Genomic DNA, 27,125 nt, shown 5'->3' on the forward strand with positions numbered 1-27,125 from the left:
TGTGTCCCACACACTCTGGTATCTTTTGTCCTCATTCTCATTCATCAGAAATCTTTTGATTTCTTTTTTGACCACTACTTTTCATTAGTGAGCTGTTTAATTTCTAGTTTGATTTGATTATACATATCTGTGTATGATTAAATTCTATTTTCAGTGCATCATAGTCTGAGAAGATAGTTGATACAATTTTTATCCTCTTGATTTTATGGAGATATGTTTTGTGGCCCAACATGTGGTCCGTTTTAGAGAATGTCCCATGTGCCTTAGAGAAGAATGTCTATTCAGCTTCAGGAACATGAAAAGCCCTGCATATATCTACTACCCCCTCTCTTTCATTTCTTCCTTCAAAGCCAGATTTCCTTCCTGAGTTTTAGCCACACTGATTTATCAAGAGGTAATAAATTGGTGTTGAAGTCTTCAAGTACTATTGTATTGCTATGAGTGTCCTCCTTGAAGTCTTTTCGAAGTTGTAAGTTTTTTGCTGGTCCCCATCGGGTGTCTGCATGTTTAGGGGTGTAATTTCTTCTTGATGTACATATCCTTTGATTATTAAGACACGGCCTTTGCTGTCTCTTAGAACTGTTTTCAGCCTGATATCAATGTTGTTGGATACTAGTGTAGCTACCCTGTCCTTTCTGTAGGAGTAATTTGCTTGATGAATTGTTTTCTTTTGACTTAGTCTGTGTTTGCTTTGACTATTCAAATGTGTTTCTTGTAGGCAATGATGGATTCATTTTAAAATCCATTTTGCTATTCTGTGTCTCCTAATTGGTGCATTTTAGACTACTGACATTGAGAGAGATTATTGTTATGAATTTTGGATTCAATTTTTCATTTTTAATTGTTTTTAATTTTTAATTTCTTTTGCATTTTTGGGTCATACCCAGCAATGCTCGGGGGTTTCTCCTGGTTCTGCACTCAGGAGTTACTCTTGGCAGTGCTTGGGGATATCAAATGCCGGGAATTGAACCCTGGTCAGCCACGTGCAAGGCAAACTCCTCTCCTTACTCACTGTACTATTGCTCCGACCCTGGATTCAATTTTTTAATCCATTTTCTCACCCGGTGTCTCTTAATTGGTGCATTTAAACTGACATTGAGAGAGAGAGAGATTATTGTTATGGTCTTTTTTGTTTGGTTATCTTTCTATAGAAGTTTGGTGTGTTTGTGGCTTTGTCTTGCATTAAAGTGTCCTTCGATTCTTTCAAAATTGGTTTTGAGTCTATGAAGTTTCTGAGCTGTTGTTTATCCATGAAGTTATATATCATTCCTTTGATTCTGAATGAGTCTTGCTGGGTAAAGTAAAGTATTCTTGGTGAGGTCTTCATTTCATTAAGTTTTTTTTTTTTTTTAATGTATTCCACCACTGACTTCGGGTCTGGATGGTCTCATTCGATAGGTTTGTTATGCATATTAGGAATGATCCTTTGTATGTTATTCCTTTTTTGATCTTGTTGCTTTCAGTATGGTATCTCTGTTGTTTTCATCATCTGATTAGGATATGTCTTGGAGTGTCTATAAGTTTTCTTTTAATTGGTACCCTTTGGGATTCCTGAATCTGGGTGTCTGTATTGTCCAGTTCTGGGAACTTTTTAGCAGTTATGTCTTTAACTGTTACTTCCTCATTGGGTTGCCTTTCTGTCCCTTGAGGACACTGATGATACTTATGTACTTCCTCTTGAATTTTTTTCATAGTTCTCTTGTCTGCCCTTGAGTTATTTTGAGGTCTTTTTTTGTCTTTGCTGTTGCCTGGAGATTTTCTGCATCTTCAAGCCCACTGATTCTATTGTTGAGGGCATCCATTGAGTTTTTTTCTTATTTTATTTACCAAATTTTTTAGTACTGACATTTATGCTATAATTTTCTTTTTCTTTCTTTTTTTAAAAAATATTTTATGGGGGCTGGAGTGATAGCACAGCGGGTAGGGCGTTTGCCTTGCACACAGCCCACCCGGGTTCGATTCCCATCATTCCCATCATTCCACTGCAGGCTTGCTTGCTTGTTCACAGGAAAGTTCCTTTCTGAGGGTATAGACACAGGAAGGCTTTCGATGAGGTGCCTGCACTAGGAAAGTTTCTTCTACCAGGGTTGTTAAGCATGGAGAGGGTGTCCATGTTCCAAGTTTTCCTTCTGAAGTGTGCCTAATTTGCCACAGATGTGCCTGGAAGTGCTTCTCCAGCCCTGGGACTTTGACTCAAGAACTATCTGATTATATTGTAATCTTATGCTGCTTGATGGGCTGTCGATTAAGAGATACAATGACCCATTGAGATAGAGCTTTATTGGCTACTGAGTAATAAGTCGCCAGAGATCTCAGTGGAAGCTGCCAAGGCAAGGATTTTTTTTTTTCCCCTAAATTTTATTTTCTGCCTTTTTTTTTTAAAATTTTTTATTGAGTTACCATGTGGAAAGTTACAAAGTTTTCAGGTTTAAATCTCAGTTATACAATGCTCGAATACCCATCCCTTCACCAGTGCTCATATTCCACCACCAAGAGTCCCAGTATAGCTCCACCCCGCCCCCCCACACCCCTAACCTCCCCACCCTTAGTGCCCCCCCCCCCGCCTGTGTAACTAATAAATTTCACTTTACTTTCACTTTGATTGCATACAATATTTCAGCAAAACTCACTATTATTGTTTGGAGAGTCTCTCCCCTAAAGTCAGACCTGCTGAAAAGGAAGCATTAGATAATTTGTTTTCCATTGCTGAGGATGAAGAGGTATGAGGTCGAGTGACCACACTTAGCGGCCTCTCAGTTTTGGGTTTCTGCAATTTAGTATTTTAGTAACTAAGTCCAGAGAGATATCTGCCAGAAGTTGCATCGTTGCCAACTTGTACTTCTCAGTTACATTATATTCCACATATGAGTGCAATCTTTCTATGTCTGTCTCTTTCTTTTTGACTCATTTCACTCAACATGATACTTTCCATGTTGATCCATTTATATGCAAATTTCATGACTTCATGTTTTCTGACAGCTACATAGTATTCCATTGTGTAGATGTACCAGAGTTTCTTTAACCAGTCATCTGTTTTGGGGCACTCTGGTTTTTTCCAGATTCTGGCTATTGTAAACAGTGCTGCAATGAACATAGAAATACATATGCCATCTCTACTATACCGTTTTGCCTCTCCGGGATATATTCCCAGGAGTGGTATTGCTGGGTCAAATGGAAGCTCAATTTCTAATTTTTTTTTTTTTTTTGCTTTTTGGGTCACACCTGGCAATGCACAGGGGTCACTCCTGGCTCTGCACTTAGAAATTACTCCTGGCGGTGCTCAGGGGACCATATGGGATGCTGGGATTTGAACCCGGGTCGGACACGTGCAAGGCAAATGCCCTACCCGCTGTGCTATCGCTCCAGCCCCACAATTTCTAATTTTTTGAGAATCGTCCATATTGTTTTCCAAAAGGGCTGAACCAGTCGGCATTCCCACCAGCAGTGAAGAAGAGTCCCTTTCTCCCCGAATCCACGCCAACACCGGTTGCTTTTGTTTTTTGGGATGTGGGCCAGTCTCTGTGGTGTGAGATGATATCTCATGGTTGTTTTGATCTGCATTTCCCTGATGCTTAGTGATGTGGAACATTTTCTCATGTGCCTCTGAGCCATTCGGATATCTTCTTTAGGAAAGCTTCTGTTCATTTCAACACCCCATTTTTTGATCGGGTTGGCAGTTTTCTTCTTGTGGAGTTCAACCAGTGCATTGTATATCCTTGTTATCAACCCTTTATCGGATGGGTACTGCATAAATATCCTTTCCCATTCTGTAGATTGTCTTTGTACTTTGGTCACTGTTTCTCTTGAGGTGCAGAAGCTTCTTAGTTTGAGATAGTCCCATTCATTTATCTCTGTTTTCACTTGCTTGGCCAGTGGCGTGTCAGCTTTGAAGATACCTTTGGCTTCAATGTCGTGGAGGGTTTTGAGGCAAGGATCTTAAGTGGCCAGAGATCTTGGTGGAATCTCTAGATGTTAAGTGGCCACAAGTCTGAGCTTAGCAATCGACTGAGTCACACTTAGACAGGACAGATTTTTCAAGGTTTTATTCACACACCCAAACACACTCATGCAAAGGACTCAGTGCTGAGGGCACTCATACAAGGAATTCAGCGCTGAGGGTTCACAAGCCTAACATACTTGGAACCTCGATTGCCCTGCAGGAGAGTTTTTTAAAAAATTTTTTTAAATTTTTATTTCATTTTTTATTTTTAATTTTTGTTATTGAATCACTGTGAGTGATAGTTACAAAGTTTTTAAGTTTAAGTTTTAGTCATACAATGATTGAACCCCCATCCCTCCACCAGTGTACATTTTCCAGCAATGTCCCCAGTCTCCGTCTCCCCCACCCTCATCCCACCCCTCCCCTGCCTCTGTGGCTGACAGTTTCCCTCTTACTCTCACTCTGCTTATGGGCATTATGGTTTGCAATACAGAGAGGCTATCATGTTTGGTCCTTTATCTACTTTCAGTACACCTTTTCCATCCCAAGTGATCCCTCCAACCATCATTGACTTAGTGATCCCTTCTCTGTCCCAGCTGCCTTCTTCCCAGCTCATGAGACAGGCTTCCAGCCATGGAGCAATTTTCCTGGCCCTGTGTCTATTGTCCTTGGGTGTCCGTCTCATTATGATATTTTATATTCCACAAGTGAGTGCAGTCCTATGTCCGTCCATCTCTTTTCTGACTCACTTCACAGTACATGATACTCTCCATGTCCATTCACTTATAAGCAAATTTTATGACTTCATCTTTCCTAACAGCTGCATAGTATTCCATTGTGTAGATGTACCAAAGTTTCTTTAACCAGTCATCTGTTCTCGGCACTCGGGTTGTTTTAAGATTCTGGCTATTGTGAACAGTGCTGCAATGAACATACAGGTGCAGATGTCGTTTCAATGTGATTTTTTTCACCCTTGGGATATATTCCCAGAAGTGGTATTGCTGGGTCAAATGGGAACTCAATTTCTAGTTTTTTTGAGAAACTTTCATATTGTTCTCCAAAAAGCCTGGACCAGTCAACATTCCCACCAACAGTGAAGGAGAGTCCCTTTCTCCCCACATTCACACTAACACTGGTTGCTTTTGTTTTTTTGGATTTGTGCCAGTCTCTGAGGTGTGAGGTGATATTGTTGTTTTGATTTGCATCTCCCTGATGATTAGTGATCTAGAGCATTTTTTCACGTGCCTTTTGGCCATTTGTATTTCTTTTTTTGAGGAAGCTTCTGTTTATTCTCCCCATTTTTCGATGGGGCTGGAGAGCTTTTTCTTGTACAGTTCTACTAATTGTACAGTTCTACTAATGTCTTGTATATCACAGATACTAACCCCTTATCTGATGGGTATTGGGTAAATATTTCTTCCCATTTCATTTTCTCTCTGTATTTTGGTCACTGTTTCTTTTTTTTTTTTTCCTTTTTGGGTCACACTCGTCGATGCTCAGGGGTTACTCCTGGCTTTGCGCTCAGGAATCATGGTTGGCCGAGTGCAAGGCTGATGCCCTCCTTGCTGTGCTGTCGCTCCAGCCCCTGTCACTGTTTCTTTTGAAGTGCAGAAGCTTCTTAGTTTGAGGTAGTCCAATTTGTTTATGTTTGTTTCCACTTGCTTGGTCAGTGCTGTTTCATTTTTATTTATTTTTTTAAATTTAAATTTTATTGAATCACCATGTGGAGGGTTACATAGTTCTCAGGATTATGTCAGTTATACAATACTCAAACACCCTTCCCTTCACCCGTGCCCATATTCCATCACCAACCACCCCATTATACCTCCCGCCCCCTCCCGCCCCCCCAGTCCCCGCCCTTGTAAGTGATAAGTTTCACTTCGTTTACGCTTTATCTTGGTTACAGTCCATGTTTCAACACATAACTCACTATTGTTGCTAGGGTTTCCCCCCAAAAAAGAAAAGACAGTCCCACTGTCAAGGAAGCATTTGATGGCTCTCCATTGCTGAGAATGTAGAGATATTAAGTCCCGCTGTTTGTTACATAACTGTTCTATTTTTTTTCCCCCCTCGTCCCGCGCCACCGAGATCACGCCTGTTTAGTAATCACCACGCTGCCTGACAAAGGGAAAACAAACCAAAAAAGATGGTAATTTCTCGTCATCAGCCGGCGTGGGGCTCTGGCTTAGTTGATAGTCTGGTAGAATGTCTGCAAGCAGTTTCTGGAACCAAAAGTAATATGCTGGTATCAGCCCCGGCTCGAGATTCCACCAGCGTCCCGCTGTTCCAAGTACATACTAATTTATTCCCTTGTATCCCATTCCCACGCCACCAGGTCTGTGTCAGCTTAATGGACATCATACTATGGTTAACGCGTTTCTTCCCGAGAAAGAAGGATATTTCTTCTCAGCCGGCGTGGGGATATGGCTTAGTTCAGTCTATAGAGATGGCTACCACTTTGGTAGCCTTCAATATTTCAGCAAAAGACTTACTATTCTTGTTAGGATTTCCCACCAAAGTCCGACCCGTTAAAAGGGAACCATTTCATATTGGTGATGATTAAATGACAATAGGTTGCGTGGCCATGGCAGCGGCCTCGCGGCTTTGAATTTCTGTATGAAGTCCAGGGAAAGTACAGCCAGAAATTACAAGTCGCTACAAACTTTAACTCTATTATGGTCCCCCCAAAGTCCAACCCATTACAAAGGAACCATTTCATATTGCTGATGATTAGATGACATTAGGCTGCCGCGGCCACGCGGTTTTGGGTTTCTATATAAAGTCCAGGGAAAATTCTGCCTAAAATTCTATCGCTACAATCTTTTACCCTTCAACAAAAAACTTAGTACTATTGTTTGGAGTTTCCCCCCATGTTAAGCCCTGCCAAAAAGGAACATTTACACGTTGCTGACAATCAAGAGAGATTAGGTCGCGCGATAGCAGCCGCGCGGTTTTGGATTTCTATATGAAGTCCAGGGAAAATTCTTTTGGTAATTGCATCACTCGCTGGCAGCGCCTGGGCCAGAAGCTCCGAGCACACATTTTGGAGGCATTTTGGGGGCGCCGCTCGTGTCCAAAGTGGTTCAGTTGCCTCTGGGGTTGATCTCGCGCGGGGCCGGAAAGGAGCGTCCCCACATGGCTCTGTGCTTAAATGTTGGCTGGCACAGGGCGGATCTGGAAGTCCCGCCCATCGGCTTTCCCGGGCTTCCTGTAGAGTCTAAAAACCGGCTATTGCCCCGCTGCGTTCAAAAAGAAAGAGTTGAGAGAGAAAAGACCATACCCTGGCAGCGCCTGGGCCAGAAGCTCCGAGCACACAGTTTGGAGGTATTTTGGGGGCGCCACTCGTGTCCAAAGCGGTTCAGTTGCCTCCGGGGTCGATCTCGCGCGGGGCCGGAAAGGCAGTGCTGTTTCATTTTTAAAGATGCTTTTGGCTTCAGTGTTATGGTGGGTTCCGCCTACACTTTCCTCCGTATACCTTATGGATTCATGTCTGATATTGAGGTCTTTAATCTACTTTGATCTGACTTTTGTGCCTGGCATTAGACAGAGGTCAGAATTATTTTTTGCAGGTAGCTGTCCAGTGTTCCCAAAACCACTTGTTGAAGAGGCTTTCCTTGTTCCACTTCACATTTCTTGCTCCTTTGTCAAAGATTAGTGGTCGTATATTTGAGAGTCTGTGACACTGTGACAGAATATTCAACTCTGTTCCATTGGTATGTGGATCTGTTTCTAGTCCAATACTATGCTGTTTTAATTACTATTGCTTTTTTTTATTTTTGGTAGTCATACAGTTTTATTGCGTCTCATTATCACAAATAGATGTAAAGAGTCCTCCTGTATATTCTGCTTTCTGTAGGCAGAAAACTTGGATCTTATTCATCGGCCTGCTGTACAGTTCCTTTTTCAGAAACATAGATACCATCCAAAAACTTTTGGATATCCTTGTTTTTCACTGTTGTGGCTTGCTGAATCTAAGCAGCTGAGTTTGATACAAGTTCAATGGCATTGCCTTCAAGAATCAACTCATTTTTCTGGGTCTGGGAGACAGAACAAGCAACACCTGACCTCATACGAACCCTGCGGATGTATTTTTCACCCAAGAAATTTCGGATTTCAACAAGCGACCCATTCTCCTGAATAACCATGTTGATAGGGAAATGGGCATACACAGACCTCATCTTGTAGCGGAAGCCCAGCGTGACCCCCTTGATCATGTTCTGCACATGACTGCACATGGTGCGGACCGTAGCCAGTTCCTTTCGATTCCCCCACCATTTGTCAACCTGGAGCCTCTTCTCCTTCTTGCCGAGGAGGCTGAGCTCCACGTTGATGTGGTTGAAGTCCCTCCACAGGGTGCCTCGGGGGCCCTTCACGATGACCGTGCAGCCCTTGAGGGAGATGTCCACATTCTCGGGAATGTCGGCGGTCTGGTTGCTGAGGATGGTCTTCATCCTCAGTAGATGCGGCAAAGAGCTAATTACTATTGCTTTGTAGTACAATTTTTAAACCCTATGCCCTTCTGCCTATGTGCCTGGGGACATGCTTGTGTGTCTGGGTGCCCCCTGCCAGGTGCATTCTCACAGCCTTGAGCAAGCAAGGGACGGGACAGAAGTGAAACAGAGTGGTTGAAATCATTCTTGTTCTCTGTGGCCAGGTGTCTGGGCCCCGGGGTCTGGCATGCTTTTCTAACTAGATTGCAACTCCTGACCCTAAGGTACAGAGTGGAGTCTGGTTTTCCACAGTGGCAAGTTGGGCGATAGTGAACTCATCAGAGTAACCATCTTGTTCACATGGTCACAAAAAGTGGTTCTGTTTGAAGTACAGGGACTTTTAAAAATTTAAGTATGGATTTGTAGTCCAGAGGGTGCCAGAATGAAGAATTAAATTCCCTGGTGTGTTGGTCCCCTGAGGCACTTTTCATCCTATCACCCTGAGTAGAGTTAGGGTTAGGCATTTTTGGGGAAGGTAAACTGAAGCTATATTTTTTGGCTTTTGGGGAAGGATGAGGCAAGGGCAGTGTTGTCTGCATCAATTTTCTTTGGTCAGGTTTTAGTCTCACCGTTGGAGCCCAGGTATAGTTCTGTAGATAAGTTTCTGCCCTTTACGATTTTTTAAAAAATATCTTTCTATTTGCCTCTCTCTGTGGCAAATATGGTTTTTCTTGGTGGTATAACTCTTTGAATTGTATAAAAAAATACATTTTAAGACCTCTTAAAGGATATCTCTGATTTTAATGTCTGAGCAAGCAAATTTAGATAATACTTCTTTTATTTATTTATTTTTTTTGGGTTTTTGGGTCACACCCGGCGATGCACAGGGGTTACTCCTGGCTCATGCACTCAGGAATTACTCCTGGCGGTGCTCGGGGGACCATATGGGATGCTGGGAACCGAACCCGGGTCGGCTGCGTGCAAGGCAAACACCCTACCCACTGTGCTATTGCTCCAGCCCCGATAATACTTCTTTTCTTAATTGAAAAAAAAAATAAAGAACAGGAAAAGAAAACGAATTTCTTGCTAGTTGGAATGATAACACTGTGAAGCATATGCCATATATCCTGGCGACAGAAATTCAAGGTTGAAAATAATTCCTTTCTTCCTGAGTTGGCCTTTGGCTTTCCTAAGGAGCACAGCGGCTGAGTTTTGCGACTAATTGTCGCCATAATTTTAGCATGCAATTAAACACATGATTTCCTTCCCAGCTAATGTCTTTTTAGCTCATCTGACATGGATAAAACAAAAACTCTCTTGGTGTGACTGGCTAGTTGAATCTTTCAGGAGCTCAAGGAAAGCCAGCACGATCTGAGCATGTTTCATTACCCAGTAGGACCTAGATGATTCTGGCTGTAGAAGGGAGATAGATGTGTCTCCCCAAAGGAAGTAGTCTTTTGGGTCCTCATGAAATGATGTTACAGTTCTTTCTTCGAGCTGACCTGCCAGTTATGCGGTAGGCCACCTTACTGCAGACTCTTCTGTCCTGTTGGTGACTTGCGTGAAGTGGGGACACTTGAGGGAAGATTGCTTCTGTTCCCTGGCTTCATGCACTGTCACCTGTGGAAATGTTGGCATTCAGCAGCCCCATTGGGATCATCAGATTGGTCTGAAGTCCACTTGACCTCTATGGCGACTGGTCCCTTGCCACACAGATTCTCGGCGAGTCCTAACATCTGTACGGGTTTCCTCAGCATTTGAGTATACCAGATCTTAGTCTTCTCTTGCAGAAAAGAATTTCAGAAGGTCAGGAAATGTGAAGTGAAGTAGTTTTATTCAGAGTACTTGGGGAGGGGGAGTAGACAGAGAGAAATAGAGAAACCTGGGAGAGAGGGAGGGGGAGGTGTGGAGAGAGAGGGAAAGAGAAAACTGAGACTGCACATCTCAATTTGAAATGCAAGTGAGCTTTTCCGCTGCTGCATGAGCACAATCCCAGAGGATTTTGGACACAAGCAGCTTGCAGAAATGCCTTCAGACTGTGATCGGAGCCACTGGCCCATGCGGCGCCAGAGGGGCAGGGTTTTTCTCTCTCAACCCTTCCTTATTGGGCACAGCATGGCGATTGCTGGTTTTTAGAACACAGAATGCAGGTACCAGCAGGATGCCTGGGAGATCCCAGGGGGCCGGATTGCCGGACCCGCCCTTTGCTGATATTTAAGCACGGCGCCACATGGGTACAGTCTTTTCTGCTGCTGCACGAGCACGATCCCAGAGGCAACTGAACTACTTTGGACACAAGCAGCTCACAGAAATGCCTCCAGATTGTGATCGGAGCCACTGGCCCATGCGGCGCCAGCGGGGAAGGGTTTCTCTCTCCAGGCTTCTCCATCATATGAGCACCACAAAAGGGAAGTAAAAGCTTGCAGGGATGCAATTACTGGCAGAATTTTCCCTGGACTTCATACAAAAATCCAAAACCGACTTATTATCTCTCAATTGTCAGCAATGTGAGATGGTTCCTTTTTAGCAGGTCTGACTGTCAGGGGGAAACTCCAAACAAAAATACTGAGTTTTTTGTTGAAATATTGAAGGTAATCAAAGTAGCAGCCATTTCTCTAGACTGTGAACTAAGCCATAGCCCCATGCCGGCCTAGGAGAGGAAATATCCTCCTTTCTCGTTTCTTTTCCCTTTTTGCGGAGAAACGTGGTGTGGTGTCCACCATATTATGAGGTCTATTAAGCAGGCACGAACTTAGAGGCGTGGGAATGGGAGGGGAAAAAAAATTATGTATTTGGAACAGCGGGACGCTTGGGCAGTCTCGGGCCGATACCAGCGCATGCTCCGCCGAGATTCGACCCGGGTGGCCACACTTCTGTGCGGCCGCGTTGCTGCTGATCAGCCAGAATCTGGAGGCCAACTAGGCTACTTTTGGTTCCAGAAACTGCTTGCAGCCATGTCTCTAGACTGTGAACTAAGCCATAGCCCCATGCCGGCCAGGACGGGAAATATCCTTTTTTCTCATTGGGCGGCGTGGCGTCAGCCATAGTATGAGGACTATTTATTAAGCAGGCATGAACTTGGTGGCACGGGAAGGAGGAAAAAAAAAAACTATGTACTTGGAACAGCGGGACTTCATATCTCTCCATTCTCAGCAATGGAAAACTAATTATCAAATGCTTCCTTGGCAGTAGGGCTGTCTTTCTTGGAGGAAAACTCCAACAATAGTGAGTTTTGTGTTGAAATATGGAATGTAATCAAGGTAAAGAGAAAAATGAAGTGAAATTTATCAGTTACGCAGGTGGGGATGGGAGTGGGGGGCGGGGGTTGGGAGGTATACTGGGGTCTTTGGTGGTGGAATATGGGCACTGGTGAAGGGATGGGTGTTTGAGTATTGTATAATTGAGACATAAGCCTGAGAACTTTGTAACTTTCCACATGGTGATTCAATAAAATAAATAAATTTTAAAACAAGAAAAAAGAAATGCAAGTGAGTCTTCAGGGAAAGTAGATGCTTGTCTTTATAGAGGTGCTTCTATAGTGGGGTGATCCTTGTAACCTTTGGCCTTTTAAAATTTGTTTTGGGGCCATACCTGTGCTCAGGGCTTCCTCCTGGTGATGCTTGGGTACTGTGGCGTGGGGGGCTGGGGGATAGAATGGCTTAGCAGTACTCTTCTTTGGCCCCAGACTCTTAATGGTCTTTTCCACAGTCGTAACAGGGCCTTCTGTTTCCTTAGAGTTGCTTTTCTTCGGGGTCCACCCATGTCTGGATGGTTCCTCGATTTCTTCCTTCGGGCCTTGGGTACTTCGGGGCTAGTGTCTTGGCAGCTACTTTAAATCCCATTTGGTGGTGTTACTTTCCAGAAAAGTCACCAGCAGAGGCCCCTCCCTGTCTCTCCACATGTTGCAGTCCTGTCTATGAGAATGGTATGTCTAACCCAGCCCGGTCTGTGGGTTGAAGGAAGCCAAATAGTCATGCAACCATTTTGCCAGGACCCTTCACTGAGGCTCAGGATCACTGGCAGGAGAGACCAGACAGGCGAGAATCAAAGATGGAAGTGAAATTGTGTGATTGTGGGGGAAGCAGAGGCTTATGGAAGTCACCCCAATTGTGGCTGATCAGTGAGCATGTGGGGAGCCCAGGGGTCTCAGAGCAGAGCTGCTCTGAGGAGGCAGCCATGTGGAGTCCTGATTGGCTTACCCTAGGGCTGGTGGGGTCTTTTTGCTGCTTTTCTGAATCTCCCACATAAGGCCTTTGTCCTGCAGAGGGTGTCTCATGGACAGTAAACGCTCTGGGCTCACGTTTCCTGGGGGATCACCACAGTCAACAAACTAAGTAGGTTTCCGTTCTCAACGATGTCTTGAGAGCTGGTTACACACTACATTGTATACATTGTGAGTCTCCACGGGAGCGTTTAAACAAGCATGACTGTGGCATGCTTTATCCAGTGGATGTCTGCCTGAACACGGTGTCAGAAGCATCTGGTTGTGTGGAGCCTGTCAGACATGCCTTTTCATAATCATGAGACCCAAAACTGGTTTTGCACACTCCTCATGGGTTCTTGTGCATCGGGGCTATCTTTGTCTTTGTGTCCTTCAGGTCTCGAGTCTCCAGTTTCATGCCTGGTCATAGTCACTCTCCCAGGCACTTCGAGTCTAGCAGAATTTTTACTGTGGTTCAGGTTCTTTAGATTGATCCCTGTGATGCAGATAAGAAACTTGGCACTAGGTGATGAAGAAACTCAGCCCTGGCCTCTGTTGGGGGGGGGGAACGGGGGCTTGGTCTTCCCTTCCATCCTGGTTACCCTTAAATCTTAGATCCTGTGAGGCCTTACCTGAGGAGTGTTACTTCCACCTCTCCCCTCTGGGAGTTACATGACCCATCTCTGGCCTCCGGACCAGAATCCTTCATGGCCTGACCACGTACCAGCTTCTCCCTGGTCTGCCTGTCTGACCGTCATGCTGCCTCATGGGTTCTTGTGCATCGGGGCTGTCTTTGTCTTTGTCTTTGTGTCCTTCAGGTCTCGAGTCTCCAGTTTCATGCCTGGTCATAGTTGCTGTGAGGCAGAAGCATTGAGGTGTTTTCACATCTCTTTGCTCATTTATTTTGGGGTGTTGGGTGTGGAATGGGGAAGAGGGTGGAAGAGAAGAGTGCCTGATGTTTCTTTGTTTCTGAGGGTTCATTCTGTTGGATCCTGTGGAGCTCATTTGTTGCCCTTTTCTGAGTTGATCAGGGGTGGAGTGCAGGTGACCTCCCCGCTCCTTCAGAACAGTGTGTTCATTGCACACTGTCCATAGTATCAGCAGCGGTGTTCAGGGCCACAGCCTGACAGAGGCGCCTGGGTGGATGGAGTGACACTCTGACAGTTCCCATGACATTTCTCAAAGCATGCTCTTGGCTGAAATGTACTTTAGTGTTTGGGAATGGATTAGAAACAATTGAGTTGATTTGGGTGTTAAAACAGAAGGTTTGGGACCAGAGCCAAAGTCTAGCGGGTAGGGCGCTTGCCTTGCCAGTGCGGGTTCAATCCTTGGCACCACATATGGTCCCCTGAAGCCTCCCAGGAGCAGTGCAGAACCAGGAGTAGGCTCTGCTAGGTGTGCCCGAACAAACAGAACACAAATATAACAGCAGCACAACTCTGCGAGCCCAGAGAGTTTGGCACAGGATAGAGACAGGTGTGTGTGTTTGGGGGCGGTCTGTGCCAGTTAGACAGGGCATTCCTGGGGAGCAAGATGCTTCGGTTGCCTCACTAGGGCAGATGGGGCTGCATGGGGCAGGGGGACATGAGTAACCCCCAGCCCTGGCTCCATTCTCTGAGGAGGGTGCTGTCCTTTAGTACTCTAGTTGGTGGGACCTTCTGTAAGTGGACTTGCTCTCTGGCATTGATGAGGAGCAGGAGCTTTTTCTGTCTTTTCTAGCTGTGTGCTGTGACCTGTTACAGCACAGCTTATTAAGTCATTTTGTGGGAACCTCTTAAGTGTTCTCTTTCTCTTATATTTAATCATTTTAAAATTTAAACTCTGAGACATACAGAAAACAGATACACCTGTGTAAAAAACTATCTGCTGGGAGGCGACTGGGGAAGAGCCCAGGCAGCTCTCCCTGTTGACCCTCCTGCCCCCCCCCCCCCCCGCACACCCTCCCCCAGATTCCGGGGTGTTGGTCCCAGAGCGGCCCGGGCCATGGGGCAGAAGAAAGAGGAAACGAGGGCCAAGCCAGTTGATCAGTTGCCGTTTATTCCATTCTCTCCACACGCCTGCTCCTTCCTTCTCCTCTGGATTCTCTTCCGGATTCTCCTCCTTCACCAGTATCTCCCCCTACTTGTCTCTCCCACCTTGCCCCCTAGGCTATACACAGTCAGGTAGCAAAATCAATATCAGAAAGCCCTTCCTGAGGGCTGGGCATTCCAAAGCCTTTCCTGACTGCCAGCAGGCAAAATACCTCTTAAGGTTTTTCTCCTTTCCTTAGTCCAAGAACTCATTAACATTTTAATACTAGTTATTTTTGTATGGACACAGTAAGAAATATATTGAGGCTTTCATGGCAGCTCTCCTGGCAACATCTTGCCACAGACTCAGACTGCAGCACTCAGGCCAGATTAATCATTCCTAACCCTAGCAGGGTCAGAATTTAGTTATTACTTTTTGGATCATGACAGCATTTTTCCATGACCGAGCTCTTAACTTATAGTTAAGCATTAGGCACTTTGGCCAGGCCCATATCAATGCCAGGGTAGCACATAACTCACTGCTTGCCTTGGGTCCATCCCATCCTTCGTCGGGACCCTACTTTTGGGGGTGCTGGGAAGTAAGGGCAGCTGAGGCTTAGTTTGAGAGAACAGATGCCCAGGAGGAAAATATCATGTAGAGTCAATTGACTACCAGGTTACAATAGCATTGGCTACAGTCTTCCTTTGCCCATACAAAAGGACTTGGCTCTGAATAAGCTAAGCAAAGGACTCTAGAGGAAGAGAACAATATTTATAAGTCAACAGAACACAAAAAAAGAAGTTACAAATAAACACAGAAGAAAGTTCCCAGTAAACCTAAACGACCTGAGGCTATGTTATCCTATACACCTGTATATTCACTATTCAGCCAGTCACATCTTAGTTATCTAATATCTCACCACCTGCCTTCTCTTTATTGTGAACTGTGCTGCTTCCTGATGTTTGCACGAGTGTGAGTTTTGACCTTGATTTATAGACACATATGCAAACATCACTGTAGCACTGTCATCCAGTTGTTCATCGATTTGCTCGAGTGGGCACCAGTAATGTCTCCATTGTGAGACTTGTTACTGTTTTTGGCATATCGAATACACCACGAGTAGCTTGCCAGGCTCTGCTGTGCGGGCGGGATACTCTCGGTAGCTTGCCAGGCTGTCTGAGAGGGACGGAGGAATCGAACCCAGGTTGGCCGCATGCACGGCAAACGCCCTACCCGCTGTGCTATTCGTGCTATCGCTTCAGTCCATGCAAACATCACAATTTCTAAAATTAAAACTGGTTTTGGATCTGTATAAATGTCATGTGAATGGTTTTACAATGCAGTCTTGTTATTGCAAACTATTTTCTTTGGTGAGGGTGGGGGAATACTAGTAGTTTGGGCCAGAGGCAGTGGTGTTTGGGAGGTACCCCCTTGTGGTGCTCCTTAGCCCCAGCAGTGTGTGCGATTGCCCCAGGGCTTGGGAATGCATGGTGCACACTCCTTACACTGTTCCTGGTCTCTGAAGATTACTTTGAAAAGACCATGCAATGTTTTTGAGATTTGCTCCTTTGATGGATGTGACTGCTGTATAGTTTTCCATGAAGGAAGGGAAATCACGTTCACTCATGATTGCACACTTTTTCCTTTTATAAGCACTGCCGGAGTGAACCCCTTGAACGTTTCCTCTTGGGTAGAAGTTTTTAGAGTAGATTTCTCAAAGTGGAGTCCAGACTCACAGGTTTGTCCAGCCGAACTTTCCTGGGTGGAGTACCAAAATGCTCTCCAGTATCATACCAGTTTTTGCCTCAATGTTGAGGTTCTTTTTTCTTTTTTTTTTTAACTTCTTAAATTTTGTAAAGTAGTTCACAATATTTGATTACATTTAATATTCACACACTAACTCCACCACCATTACACCTTCCCACCACCATATTTTGGATGCTTCCATCCTAAACCCCTATCCCTGCCCCAAAGCAGAACCGAAATAATTCATTTTGTGTTATGAAAAACCGCTGAAAATGTAAGAGTGTGAAGATTGTTGTATTTCACCCAGGGGCCATTAAGCCCTTCTAGAAGAGGTTACTAACATGTTGTTAAAGGTTGAGCCTTGTGTGCTTTTATATATATATATATATATATATATATATATATATATATATATATATATATATATCTGTTTAAAAAAAACTCCAAAAATTTCCCTCTAAGATTGGTTGCCTCCTACTCTTAACCCCATCAGATGTGGTGCAGTACTTTTGGAGTATGGGTAGGTATGTCCTGTGAAGTGTTGCCTAGTCACAAATGTGGCCAAGCAGTCCAGGAATAGATTCACTCGGGGTTGAGGCTCTGCCTGAGTGTGTGGAGAGTGGCCGTGAGCAGAGTGGCAGATGCGTTCTGGAGCTTTTTGGCTGCCGGGGCTGGGTCCCTTGGCGGGGAGGAGTCTCACCTGCCCCCCTCTGGGGCGCCCTGGGGGAAACAGCCTGGCGTGGGGTCTGGCAGTGGCATGATTATGGCGAGCGTCATGTTATGCCCCTTCCGGGAGAGAAGGACATGTGATCTCAGTGTTGTGGTTCTGTTACTGGCTATATCCCCTGCTGGTAGTGACATTCGTTCTTTTCATTTTTTAAAAAAAATTTGTTTTATTTTTATAAAGTTGTTCACAATAATTGATTATATTTAATATTTGAAACCACTCCAACCATTACACCTTCCCACCACTGTATTTTGAATATTCCCATCCCGAACCCCAAACCCTGCCCCCAAAGCAAAACTGAAGTAATTCATTTTGTAATGGTTGTTATGAATAATCCGCTAAAAATGATCCAAAAATGTTTTCTTAGAGGTTAAATCAGTGAAGATTCTTATATTTCACCCAGAAGCCATTAAGCCCTTCTGTAAGAGATTAGTAACATGTTGTTAAAGGTTGAGCTTTGTGTGCATATATATATGTGTGTATGTGTATAATACACATAATATGCACAATATATTATATATTATAATATATCATGTATTATAACATATAATATATCAATATAATATAATATAATATATTATAACATATTATAATATATTATATATTATACACACATGTATAATATATACATACATTATATAATACATACATACATACATATACACACACACATATATATATCCCCCTAAGATTGGTTCCTTCTATTTTAAACTCCATCAAATGTGGTGTGCTACTGTTGGTATGTTGATGGAGTAAAGCATGAGATATCATGCGGTCTAGGAATAGATTCACTCATGGGTGAGTGGAAATCAGCCATGAGCATGGTGGCAGTTTCTGGAAGTTTTGGGCTACTGGGGCTGGCTCTATTGGGGTGGGGAGGGGCCTCACCTGCCTCTAATCCAGGTTGCCCCAAATGAAACAGCCTGCCACAGGGTCTGGAGGCATCTCTATGGTGTCTCGTTCTCTCTGTTCTTTACATTCTTACCACGTGTGTAGTGTGTACAGTGGCACTCCTGCTGTTTCTTATTTCCCTTCTGTCAGTTCTGTTCCCCAGGCTTCTGATTATGTTGATCTGAGTGTGTTTTTCAAATTGGGTAATGTGGGGTCCTCATCTATTCTGTTTAATTTTTCTTGCAGATGGCAAGTTTGGTGCTTATATGCAGGTCCACATTCAGAATGATGGTCCCGTGACTATAGAACTGGAGTCCCCTGCTCCTGGCATGGCAGCCTCTGACCCTAAACAGGTAAGTAAGCCTGAGTCAGGCTTCAGACTCCAGTGCTTCTCTTGGCACTTTGGCTGTATTCCTGGAGCAGTTCTCATTTAAGATGGAGAAACATTTCGTCTTTGGCTATTTTGGTGTTCATCTATTTTATTGCGTCCTCCTAAAGCTGCCGGTTGGGACAGTGTGATGCTGCTGACTGTCCTATCCTCGGATTCCAGAGAAAAATGCCCTATAGAACCTTCCGCTTCCTTTGTTGGCTCCTCAGCCCTGGGTGGTGCTTTGGCAGCTAGTAGGCACTGGGTGGCAGCAGAGTACCAGCACAGTTCCCCTCTACCCTGGGCCTGGCATAGGCTTTGTGTAGGTGTGGGTGGATATGCAGCTTAAGGGTCTTTGTAAATCCTCATATTTTTTCTAAATGCCTCACTGGGTTTTCTACCGATTGTGTTAAGTGTCCAGAAAAATTTCTAATTGAAACAGAGAAAGCTCCATGACATTCCTTTTTCTCTGTATAGTTCTCTCATAGGTGCTTAACACGTCTTCTGGCTTTAATTAATGCAGCCACTTAATCACCTTCCGGACACCCAGGGGCAGACAGAGGCCTGTGAGCACAGGGACAATCCTGCTCTGCTGTTGCCCTTTCCCCCTATTGCATGCTGAGAAGTAGGATGAGGCAGTGGGCAGGAGTCAGAAAGCATGGCATAAATGCAAAGCAGTATGAATGGGACCTGTTCAGTGCCTTTTTTTTTTTCTTTTGTGATGTGGGGGGCATTCCTGGTGTGGTGCTCAGGACCCACCCAGTGCCAGGGGCCAGACCTGGAGCTCCCAGAGGGAAAGCCTGTGCTCCTGCTCCTTGAGCCATCTCCCTGTTCCCTCATGTTGTGATTTTGAGGAAAAAAAATCACTGTATCACACGGTAACACTGTCATCCCATTGTTCATCGATTTGCTCGAGTGGGCGCCAGTAACATCTCCATTCGTCCCAGCCCTGAGATTTTAGCATCCTCTCCTAACTCACCTTTCCCAACGATTGGAGGCTCTTTCAGGGTCAGGGGAATGAGACCTATTGTTACTGTATTTGGTATATTGAATACGCCACGGGGAGCTTGCCAGGCTCTTACCATGCTGAGGAAAAACAGTATCTTTTATTTATTTTGGTTATTGATCCTTTGGTAAAGAAACTGGAATCTGTCTAACTCAGTAAAGCAAGGTGTCAAAGGTGATAGTTGAGGTTCCAGGAACTCCTGCTATTATTTTGAGGAAACAAACAAGATCCACATGAAGTGTATTTATTTTTGGTTTTGGGGCCACACCCGGTGGTGCTCAGGGTTTATTCCTGCCTCTGCGCTCAGGGTTCACTCCTGACCTTATGGGATGCCGTGTGCAACATATGCACCCTACCCACTGTACTAGTGTTCTGGCCCACACAGGAAAAGTTAAATTTTTAACTTGAAATTTGAGGCTAACAGAGAAGTTGATAAAAGATCCCTGTTCCTCTGTTTTCTGTCCAGTTTCCTCTCAGTTTCACTTACCTCACCATATGTGATCCAGACTGCCATTAATACTGATATAAGGCTGTTAAAATAACTCCAGAAATCTTTAGATCTCACTAGTCCTTTACGTCTTTCCCCCACTCTCTCCCCTTTGTTGTCACTGCAGTGAGCAGGGGTCACTGGCCTGGTAGAGTCACACACACGTACAGTTTCAGTGCTTGCTGGGGGTTCTCCTTGTGTTGTGGCTCGGTCAGCACATGTAAGGGGCCCCGAGGATCAAATTCATGCTGTAGAACAGGTGCATTTGCACTGAGCCATGAACCACTTCCAGCCCACTCACCAGTAATATTTAATATACTAAAACTTAAATTAAAAAAAAAGTTTTATTTAATTTATTTTTGGGAGCCACAACTCATACTCAGGAAGCCTGGGGACCTCACTGCCAGTGGTCGTAGGCCCACCAGGCTGGGTGGTTCTGTGCCAGGATCTGAGGGTGTGCTGCTGCTTGCCCAGGAGTGCTGGGGACACGAGTACTGCCTCAGCAGTGATACTGTAGTGCTCAGGGCCCGCAGGCCACTCTTGGTGGTGCTGGGGCCATGCCCTGCTGGGGTTGAGATCAGGCGCTGGTGTGTGTCAAGTGTACTCCTCTGACTGCTGAGCTGTTTTCTGAGACCCATGTGGTTTTGGTTTTGGTTTGGGGCTACACTTGATTATTCTCAGGACTTACTCCTGGCAGTGCTCAGGGGACCATAGCCAGTGCTGGGGATCAAACCTGCCTGGGCACATGCAAGGAAAGTGCCGTAATTGTGGTGCTAGGACTCTGGCCCCCATTGTATTTTATTCTCATTCCCGGCTCCACTTCCCTTCATGTTCTTGCAGCAGCTAATGTTGACTCTGTGCCTGGTGGTGTGTGCAGAGTTGTAGCTTTGGTGCTTCTGGGTGTGCTTGTGTGTCAGGTTGTGGTGCTTGCTTCCTTGCTGCGGTACCCACTGTGGTTTGTACGCCCTTAGTTGTGGTGCTCCCACATCCTTACTGGGGGTCACACCCTTATGGAGACCTCCTGCCCAGGACTTACACTTCCTGCTTGTGGTGTCCTCATGTCCTTATATTGCTCTGCTAGGGCTGACACATCTCTCTGTGGTGCTAACACACACCCGACCGTGGTGGACTGGAATCCCTTGTGGTGTGGGCAGTGCACACAGCAGCACTTCGAGACTCAACTGCAGGGTCTCTCTTGGCGCATGTGGGTCGTCAGAGATTGGAACTTGTGATCGTGCAGTTTTGAGCCGGTGCTCCAAGGTTAGGCGCTGTCCCATAGGCTCACCAGAAATTTTCTAAGGTCCCTTTTCTCAGGCAGGAAAATCTTGGGCTCTGCTTTGTATTTAACTGTCAGTTCTTCGGGCTGTCCAGTAGGCGAGAGGTCTGTGGCCTTCCCCTTTCATCCTTGTGACACTGAGGATTGCTGGTCAGCTATTTTGTGATGTTTTTCCACGTGGGTTTTCTTTGGTCACATTGAAGTTATGACTGGGGTGCCCTTTTTAGTACACCACATGGGCGGGCCATGGCATTTGTCACGTCCCTTGTGGGCTGGCTTGATTCCCTGCTGGAGTTGTTGCTTCTGTTGTCCACCTACTCCATCTTGAACCTTGCTGCACAGGACACTGCCTTCTGGAATTTTCTCTTCTTCTCTCTAGCTGCTCCCTTAGGTTTTATATGAACAGCATTCTTATTCCAAAAGTTTGGTTGATCATGCCACTGGACCTGTGCCAGGCTGTTTTCACTTGGGGCACCCTGAGGGGAGTGGATGAGACCCCTCCCTGGCCTAAGGCACCCAGCCCTGACAGCTGAAAACTTCCACAACTCAGCCACCACCATGCTCACGGCCACTGTCCACACGCTCGGCCGAGCCTCACCCACAAGTGCATCTGAGGTCGAGGGACACTTCAAACCGAACACAATGGCCATACTCCAGGATTCCTGCACCGCGTTTGGCAGGGTTCAGAATAGGAGGCAGCCAGTCTTAGAGGAAATATACATTTTTTACAGATATATATATATATATATAAAACACATGAGGCCAATCCGTAACAACATGTTAGTGATCTCTTCTAGACGGGCTTAATGGCCCCTGGGTGAAACACAACAATCCTCTCTTTCCTCTTATGATACTTTTTTATAGCATTCTCATTTCCAAATTTCATAACGAACAATACAAAATATATTATTTCGGTTCTACTTTGGGGCAGGGCAGGGACTGGGGTTCGGGATGGAAACATTTGAAATACTGTGGTGGGAAGGTGTCATGGTGGTGGGATTGGTATTTAAATATTAAGTGTAATCAAATATTGTGAACTACTTTATAAAATTAAAAAAAATTTTGGTTGATTCCATTTGGAGAAACATTTTAATCAATTATTTTTTAATTCTGTTTTTTTCAGTGGGGGGACCATACCAGCTGTGGAGGAGTCCCCGGGGCTGCTGTTGGGGACCTTGGCACAGCATGGTGGGCCTCACTATTGGTTTCGTGGGCCTGATAGTGCAGTGCTACTGGGTCCTGTGGTGCTCGGGACCAACAGGGCACGCAGGTGGTGCTCAGGGGCCACCAGGCCTAAGATCTGGTAGTGCCTAAGGAGTCATATGTTGCTAGGGATTGAACTTGGGACTTTGTGTGTAGAAGACTTGTGTTCCTCTCCTAGCACCTCATCCTGAACACATATTCTGTGTGCAGATATGTTTTGAGGCCACACATTGGCAGTGCTCTGTGCTCAGGAGTCACTCTTGGTGGTGCCAGAGATTGAAATGAGATTGGCTATGTGCAAGTCATGTACTGTATCCCTTGTATTATTTTTCCAAACCTTCAGTCTTCTTTTTTGCTAATAGTTTCTCCTTTCTTATTTAAAATGTAAAACAGCACGAGAGAGTTAGGACAGGAGGTAAGGCACTTGCCTTGCATGTGGATCACACTGGTTCAGTCCCTGTGCACTTCCAGGAATGATCTCTGAGCACTTACAGGAGTGGTCTCCAAACAAAACAAAACAAAACCAAAAAAATCCCAGCAACAAAAACCCCAAACAAAAAAACCTAAAATACACAATAGAATTTTTGTTTTGGTAACTTCTAACAAGCTGTAAGTTATTAGGATTAAAAAGGCCTTTTCGTGTTATTGGTTGTTTTTGGGCCACACCCAGCGATGCTCAGGGCTTAGTCCTGGTTCTGTGTGTAGGGATCAGTCCTGGCTGGGCTTGGGACACCACATGGGTTGCTAGGGATTGAATCTGGGTCAGCTGTGTGCAAGGCAAATGTTATGCCCCCTGTATGTTGCCTCGGCCCCAGGCCTTTTAGTTTAGTTTTTTTTTTAATGATTCTTTTAAGAATTTTCACTTTAAAAGTGTGGCTTGTTGGACAGCAACAATAGTACAGTGGGTAGGGCACTTGACTTGCACACAACTGATCTATGTTCGATCCCCAGCATCCCCTATGGTTCTCTGAGTACCATCAGGAGTGATCCTTAGACGCAGAGCCAGGAGTAAGCCCTGAGCCCTGCCAAGGGTGGCCCCCAAAATAAATTAAATAGAAGAACGCCGTGAATTGTCCTGTGTCAACCTACTTGCATTGGTTGATGGAGAAGTGGCAGACCGTGGAACGCTGCGAGAGCTCTCTCTGAGTGTCCGCTGGGTGGCAGCAGGCAGGCATGGAAGGGTCCCTTGTTCCCGAGATGTCTGTAAGGCCTTTGCCTCTGCTCTCTGCCTTTCCCTTCTTCAAGTAGGTGGCTGATTTGTTTGCTTTTCTGTTGATTGGAAGACTGCACCCAAAGCCTTTTCAGCGGTAGAGAAGCAGTTACTTCTATCAGCAGCCTTTATGACTTTCCATTGATAACCCAACTAGAAGTGAAACCGCATACATTACAGAGAAGTAGTTGTTTGGTAGTTCTAATACGGAGATTCTTTTCTCCCAATTCCTTTTCATTTGTTGTTGTTGTTGCGATGTTGGGGGTGATATCCTTGGTTGTGGGGCTTGCTGGGGGTCACACACTTGTGGAAGTTGGAAGCACATCGTTTTGTTGGGGACTCCACTTAGTGATGTGGGGTATTGCTGGGATAGAATTCAAGGCCTCACACCGAAGCTGGGGCTCTACCCTCAGTGCTTATCTCCAAAGCCCTAACATAGAATCTTTAAACCAGCTGAGCAAATGAAACATGGTATTATGTCGGTGTGTTTGTGTGTGTGTGTGTGTGTGTGTGTGTGTGTGTGTGTGCGCGCATTTATGCAGCCAGTGTCTTCTCAGCCAGTCCTGTGCTGGGCACTGTGACGAAGAGAGAAGCTGAAGAAAGAAGTGCTTGAGGCTCAGTTTCTGCTCCCAGGGATAGAGTTAGGGCAACAGAAACCGGAAAGGGTTTTTGTTTGTTTCAGTTCTGGGCCATACCTGGTGGTTCTCAGGGTGCAGGGGAGGCTGTTCCTCGCCCTTGGCTCCCAGGGGTGCAGCGATACTTCGGTGCTGGGGATTGAACCTGTACTCCCTGCATGCAAAGCAGGCACTCCAACCCTGTCTGTCCCCAATCTGGAAGATTTGTGACAGTTGCAGTGGTAAAGTGTATGTTAACTTCGGCTGTGTTATAAGACCATCTGTTGTCAATGCTTCCCAAATGCATTTTGTTAGGATTCGGTTCCCTCCCACTACTGATCCTGGGCCGCATGCCCCGGCTTCTGTGCTCTCCCCAGCCTGCCCCGCAGGTCTCCCAGTCCTCTCCAGCTGAGAATGGTTGAATGCATTCTGGATTCTGTGTCCTGTGCCAGCCTCCTCTCAGAGGAGACCCTCTGGCCCCACTCTCCTCTTGAGGCCCCGCCGGTCCCTCTGTGCTGTTGGGAGGATGATTCCTTGCACAGCACCCAGTACTGTCTGTTATCTGTTGGTTTCTTGTTCCTCGTCTGTTCAGAGCACTTCTAGATTGAACTCCTGGAGACTTGTTCACTGCCTAGTCCAGGAGGAGAGTTTGGGGTGTGGATCAGGTTCTGGAATGGTGTTCTGAAATGTACCAAGGCTGGGATTATGAGTTCTGAGAAGGCAAATGCCACTGCTGTGGCCACTGAGCTGGACAGGCCTTCTTGGGTAGCTGCAGGCTTGAGCTACACGCATGGAGAGGAGGAGGAGCTCTCAGCTGATGTCTCCAGGCGTGGACTTCAAGCAAGGGTATGTTGGTGTGTGGAAGAGTCCCAGAACTCTTGAGGAGTCAGGCTGGTGAAGGCTGGTAAGGGTAAGTGGTAGTTTGCCTTCCTCAGCCCACTCTTTAATTGGCTCTCTGTGTGTGTATGTGTGTGTAATATCTATTTTTACTTTCTCCTCATATATTTATTTTTATTTTTATTGAGTCACTGTGATATAGACCCTTACAAAGCTGTTCATGATTAGGTTTCAGTCATACAGTGTTAACAACACCCATTCCTCAACCAGTTTACATCTTCCAGCACCAGTGTCCCCAGTTTCCCTCCCATCACACCCACTCTCTGCCCCCGAGCCTGCCTCTCTGGCAGACACTTATCTTCTCTTACCCTCCCCATCTTTCTCTCCTTCCCCCTCTCTCTGTCTCTCTCTCTCTGTCTCTGTCTCTCTCTCTCTCCTCCTCCCCTTTTGGGCTGGGCCTTGTGGTTTGTCATACAGATACTTGAAAGGTTATCTGATTGGCTTTGGAATTGTCCCTGTATCTTCTGTGTGTCTCTCCTTCACTCAGTAATAGCTTGCTTGGTGTGTTTAGAGGCTGCTGTGTGGAGACCATGATAAGTTTTAACAGGGAGAAGTTGGAAGTAGAGCATCAGGTGCTTGCTTGAATGATGCTCCTGCAAAGCAGCGAGCATGGTGGAAGAGGAATTGTTGGCAGCAGTGTCCTGTTACCCAGAGGAGATTGCTGAGCAGGAGTTCTTTCCTAGGTGGCCAGAGAATGGGCAGTTTCAAGACCCTCATCAGCCACTTAATCTTGCTTTGTTTTCATTTTCCTTTTTATTTACTTATGTTTTTCTTGGGGAGGAGCATCCTGGCTGTGCTGAGCTTCCTCCTGGCAGTTAGGGGTGCTTGGTGTGCGGTTTGGGACAGACCCTATGCAGTGCTGGGGGTTGAGCGTGGTTTTACTGTCTCTACTGTCTCAGTAGTTCCTCTTACCCTGCTCTTATCTTTCTTGGAGGATGTTTGCTTGGATCTCATCTGGATGGGCTTGTAAGTGTGCGAGAGTTTTTCTGATGTGGAGGGAGATTTTGTAATTGGGGTGGGGCTTCACTTCCACTAAATTTGTGGTGATGTTTCATTATTTATATTCTTATTCTTTTAGTAGATGATTAAAAACTATCTAAATTGACATGCTTGAAGAATTTGGAAAAAAAAATGAATTTTCAAATCCACATCTTTGAATTTGGTTACACGTTACTAACAAGTCATTGAAATATGTTGACGCAGCGAAAAAATTGTGCAGAGCAGAGATTTTAATTTTCTGTGCTCCTTTGAATAGCACCATCACTTCACCTGAAAATTTTCACTACACCTGGAAGCCTGGTAGATTGAGACATGGCTTTGTAGGGTCTAAGAGATAAAGGATAAGAATGCCATTTAGTTTTATGTATTTTTCTTCTGGTGACAGGGGCATGCTTTCAGTCATACAGTATGGAATCTAGGAGATGAACTAGAAGACAGACTCTGGAAGTCCCCTCAGAGGTGTAGAGACGGGCTGGCACTTTCTGGACATTTCATAGAGGACCAAATTGGAACAATTATATCAAGTCACAAAAGTTAACCTTTCTTCATGGAACATTTATTTAATGCGTATATTCTTTTTATCACTTTTTTTTTTTAAGTCTTTAACTCCAGACAGTGTGTCCAATTTCTCTTTGCTTCAGCGTTTGCTTTCACCTGGTCTATTTAGGTTGGGGTTGACTTGCCACAACAGTGTGCTCCTAAGTCTGTAAAAATGACACCCCCGTCCTGTCAAATCTGTCCTCCCTCCCTCCTTCCCACCTCTCCACCTCCCCCTCCCTCCCTGTCACTTCCTTCCTTCCTTCCTTCCTTCCTTCCTTCCTTCCTTCCTTCCTTCCTTCCTTCCTTCCTTCCTTCCTTCCTTCCTTCCTTCCTTCCCTCCCTCCTTCCCTCCCTCCCTCCCTCCCTCCCTCCCTCCCTCCCTCCCTCCCTCCCTCCCTCCCTCCCTCCCTCTCTCTCTCTTTCTTTCTTTCTTTCTTTCTTTCTTTCTTTCTTTCTTTCTTTCTTTCTTTCTTTCTTTCTTTCTTTCTTTCTTTCTGTTTCTTTCACTCTTTCCTTCCTTCCCTCCCTCCCATCTTCCCTTTCTTCCTACCCTCCTCATCCTCTCTCCTTCTCTTCCCCCC

The 27,125-nt window shown here is 45.4% G+C and overlaps 2 protein-coding genes across 4 annotated transcripts in view; one reads left to right on the forward strand and one right to left on the reverse strand.

Annotated features, from left to right (window-relative positions):
- DTD1 (D-aminoacyl-tRNA deacylase 1) overlaps window positions 1–27,125 on the forward strand; it is a 231,145-nt gene that overhangs the window by 50,455 nt on the left and 153,565 nt on the right. For all 3 annotated transcript variants that reach the window (XR_008629346.1, XR_008629347.1, XM_055133344.1), the window contains exon 4: window positions 18,192–18,298. Coding sequence is in view for 1 of the 3 variants with exons in the window: in XM_055133344.1 (XP_054989319.1) it covers window positions 18,192–18,298 (107 nt within the window). In the remaining 2 variants the exon portion in view is untranslated. The remainder of the gene's footprint in view (window positions 1–18,191; window positions 18,299–27,125) is intronic.
- LOC101557082 (60S ribosomal protein L9-like) lies at window positions 7,724–8,391 on the reverse strand. Its single transcript, XM_012934038.2, has one exon. The coding sequence runs from the start codon at window positions 8,389–8,391 to the stop codon at window positions 7,912–7,914; it is 480 nt and encodes a 159-aa protein (XP_012789492.2). The 3' UTR covers window positions 7,724–7,911.

This window comes from Sorex araneus, chromosome 3 (assembly GCF_027595985.1).
Source record: "Sorex araneus isolate mSorAra2 chromosome 3, mSorAra2.pri, whole genome shotgun sequence".
Classification (NCBI taxonomy): domain Eukaryota; kingdom Metazoa; phylum Chordata; class Mammalia; order Eulipotyphla; family Soricidae; genus Sorex; species Sorex araneus.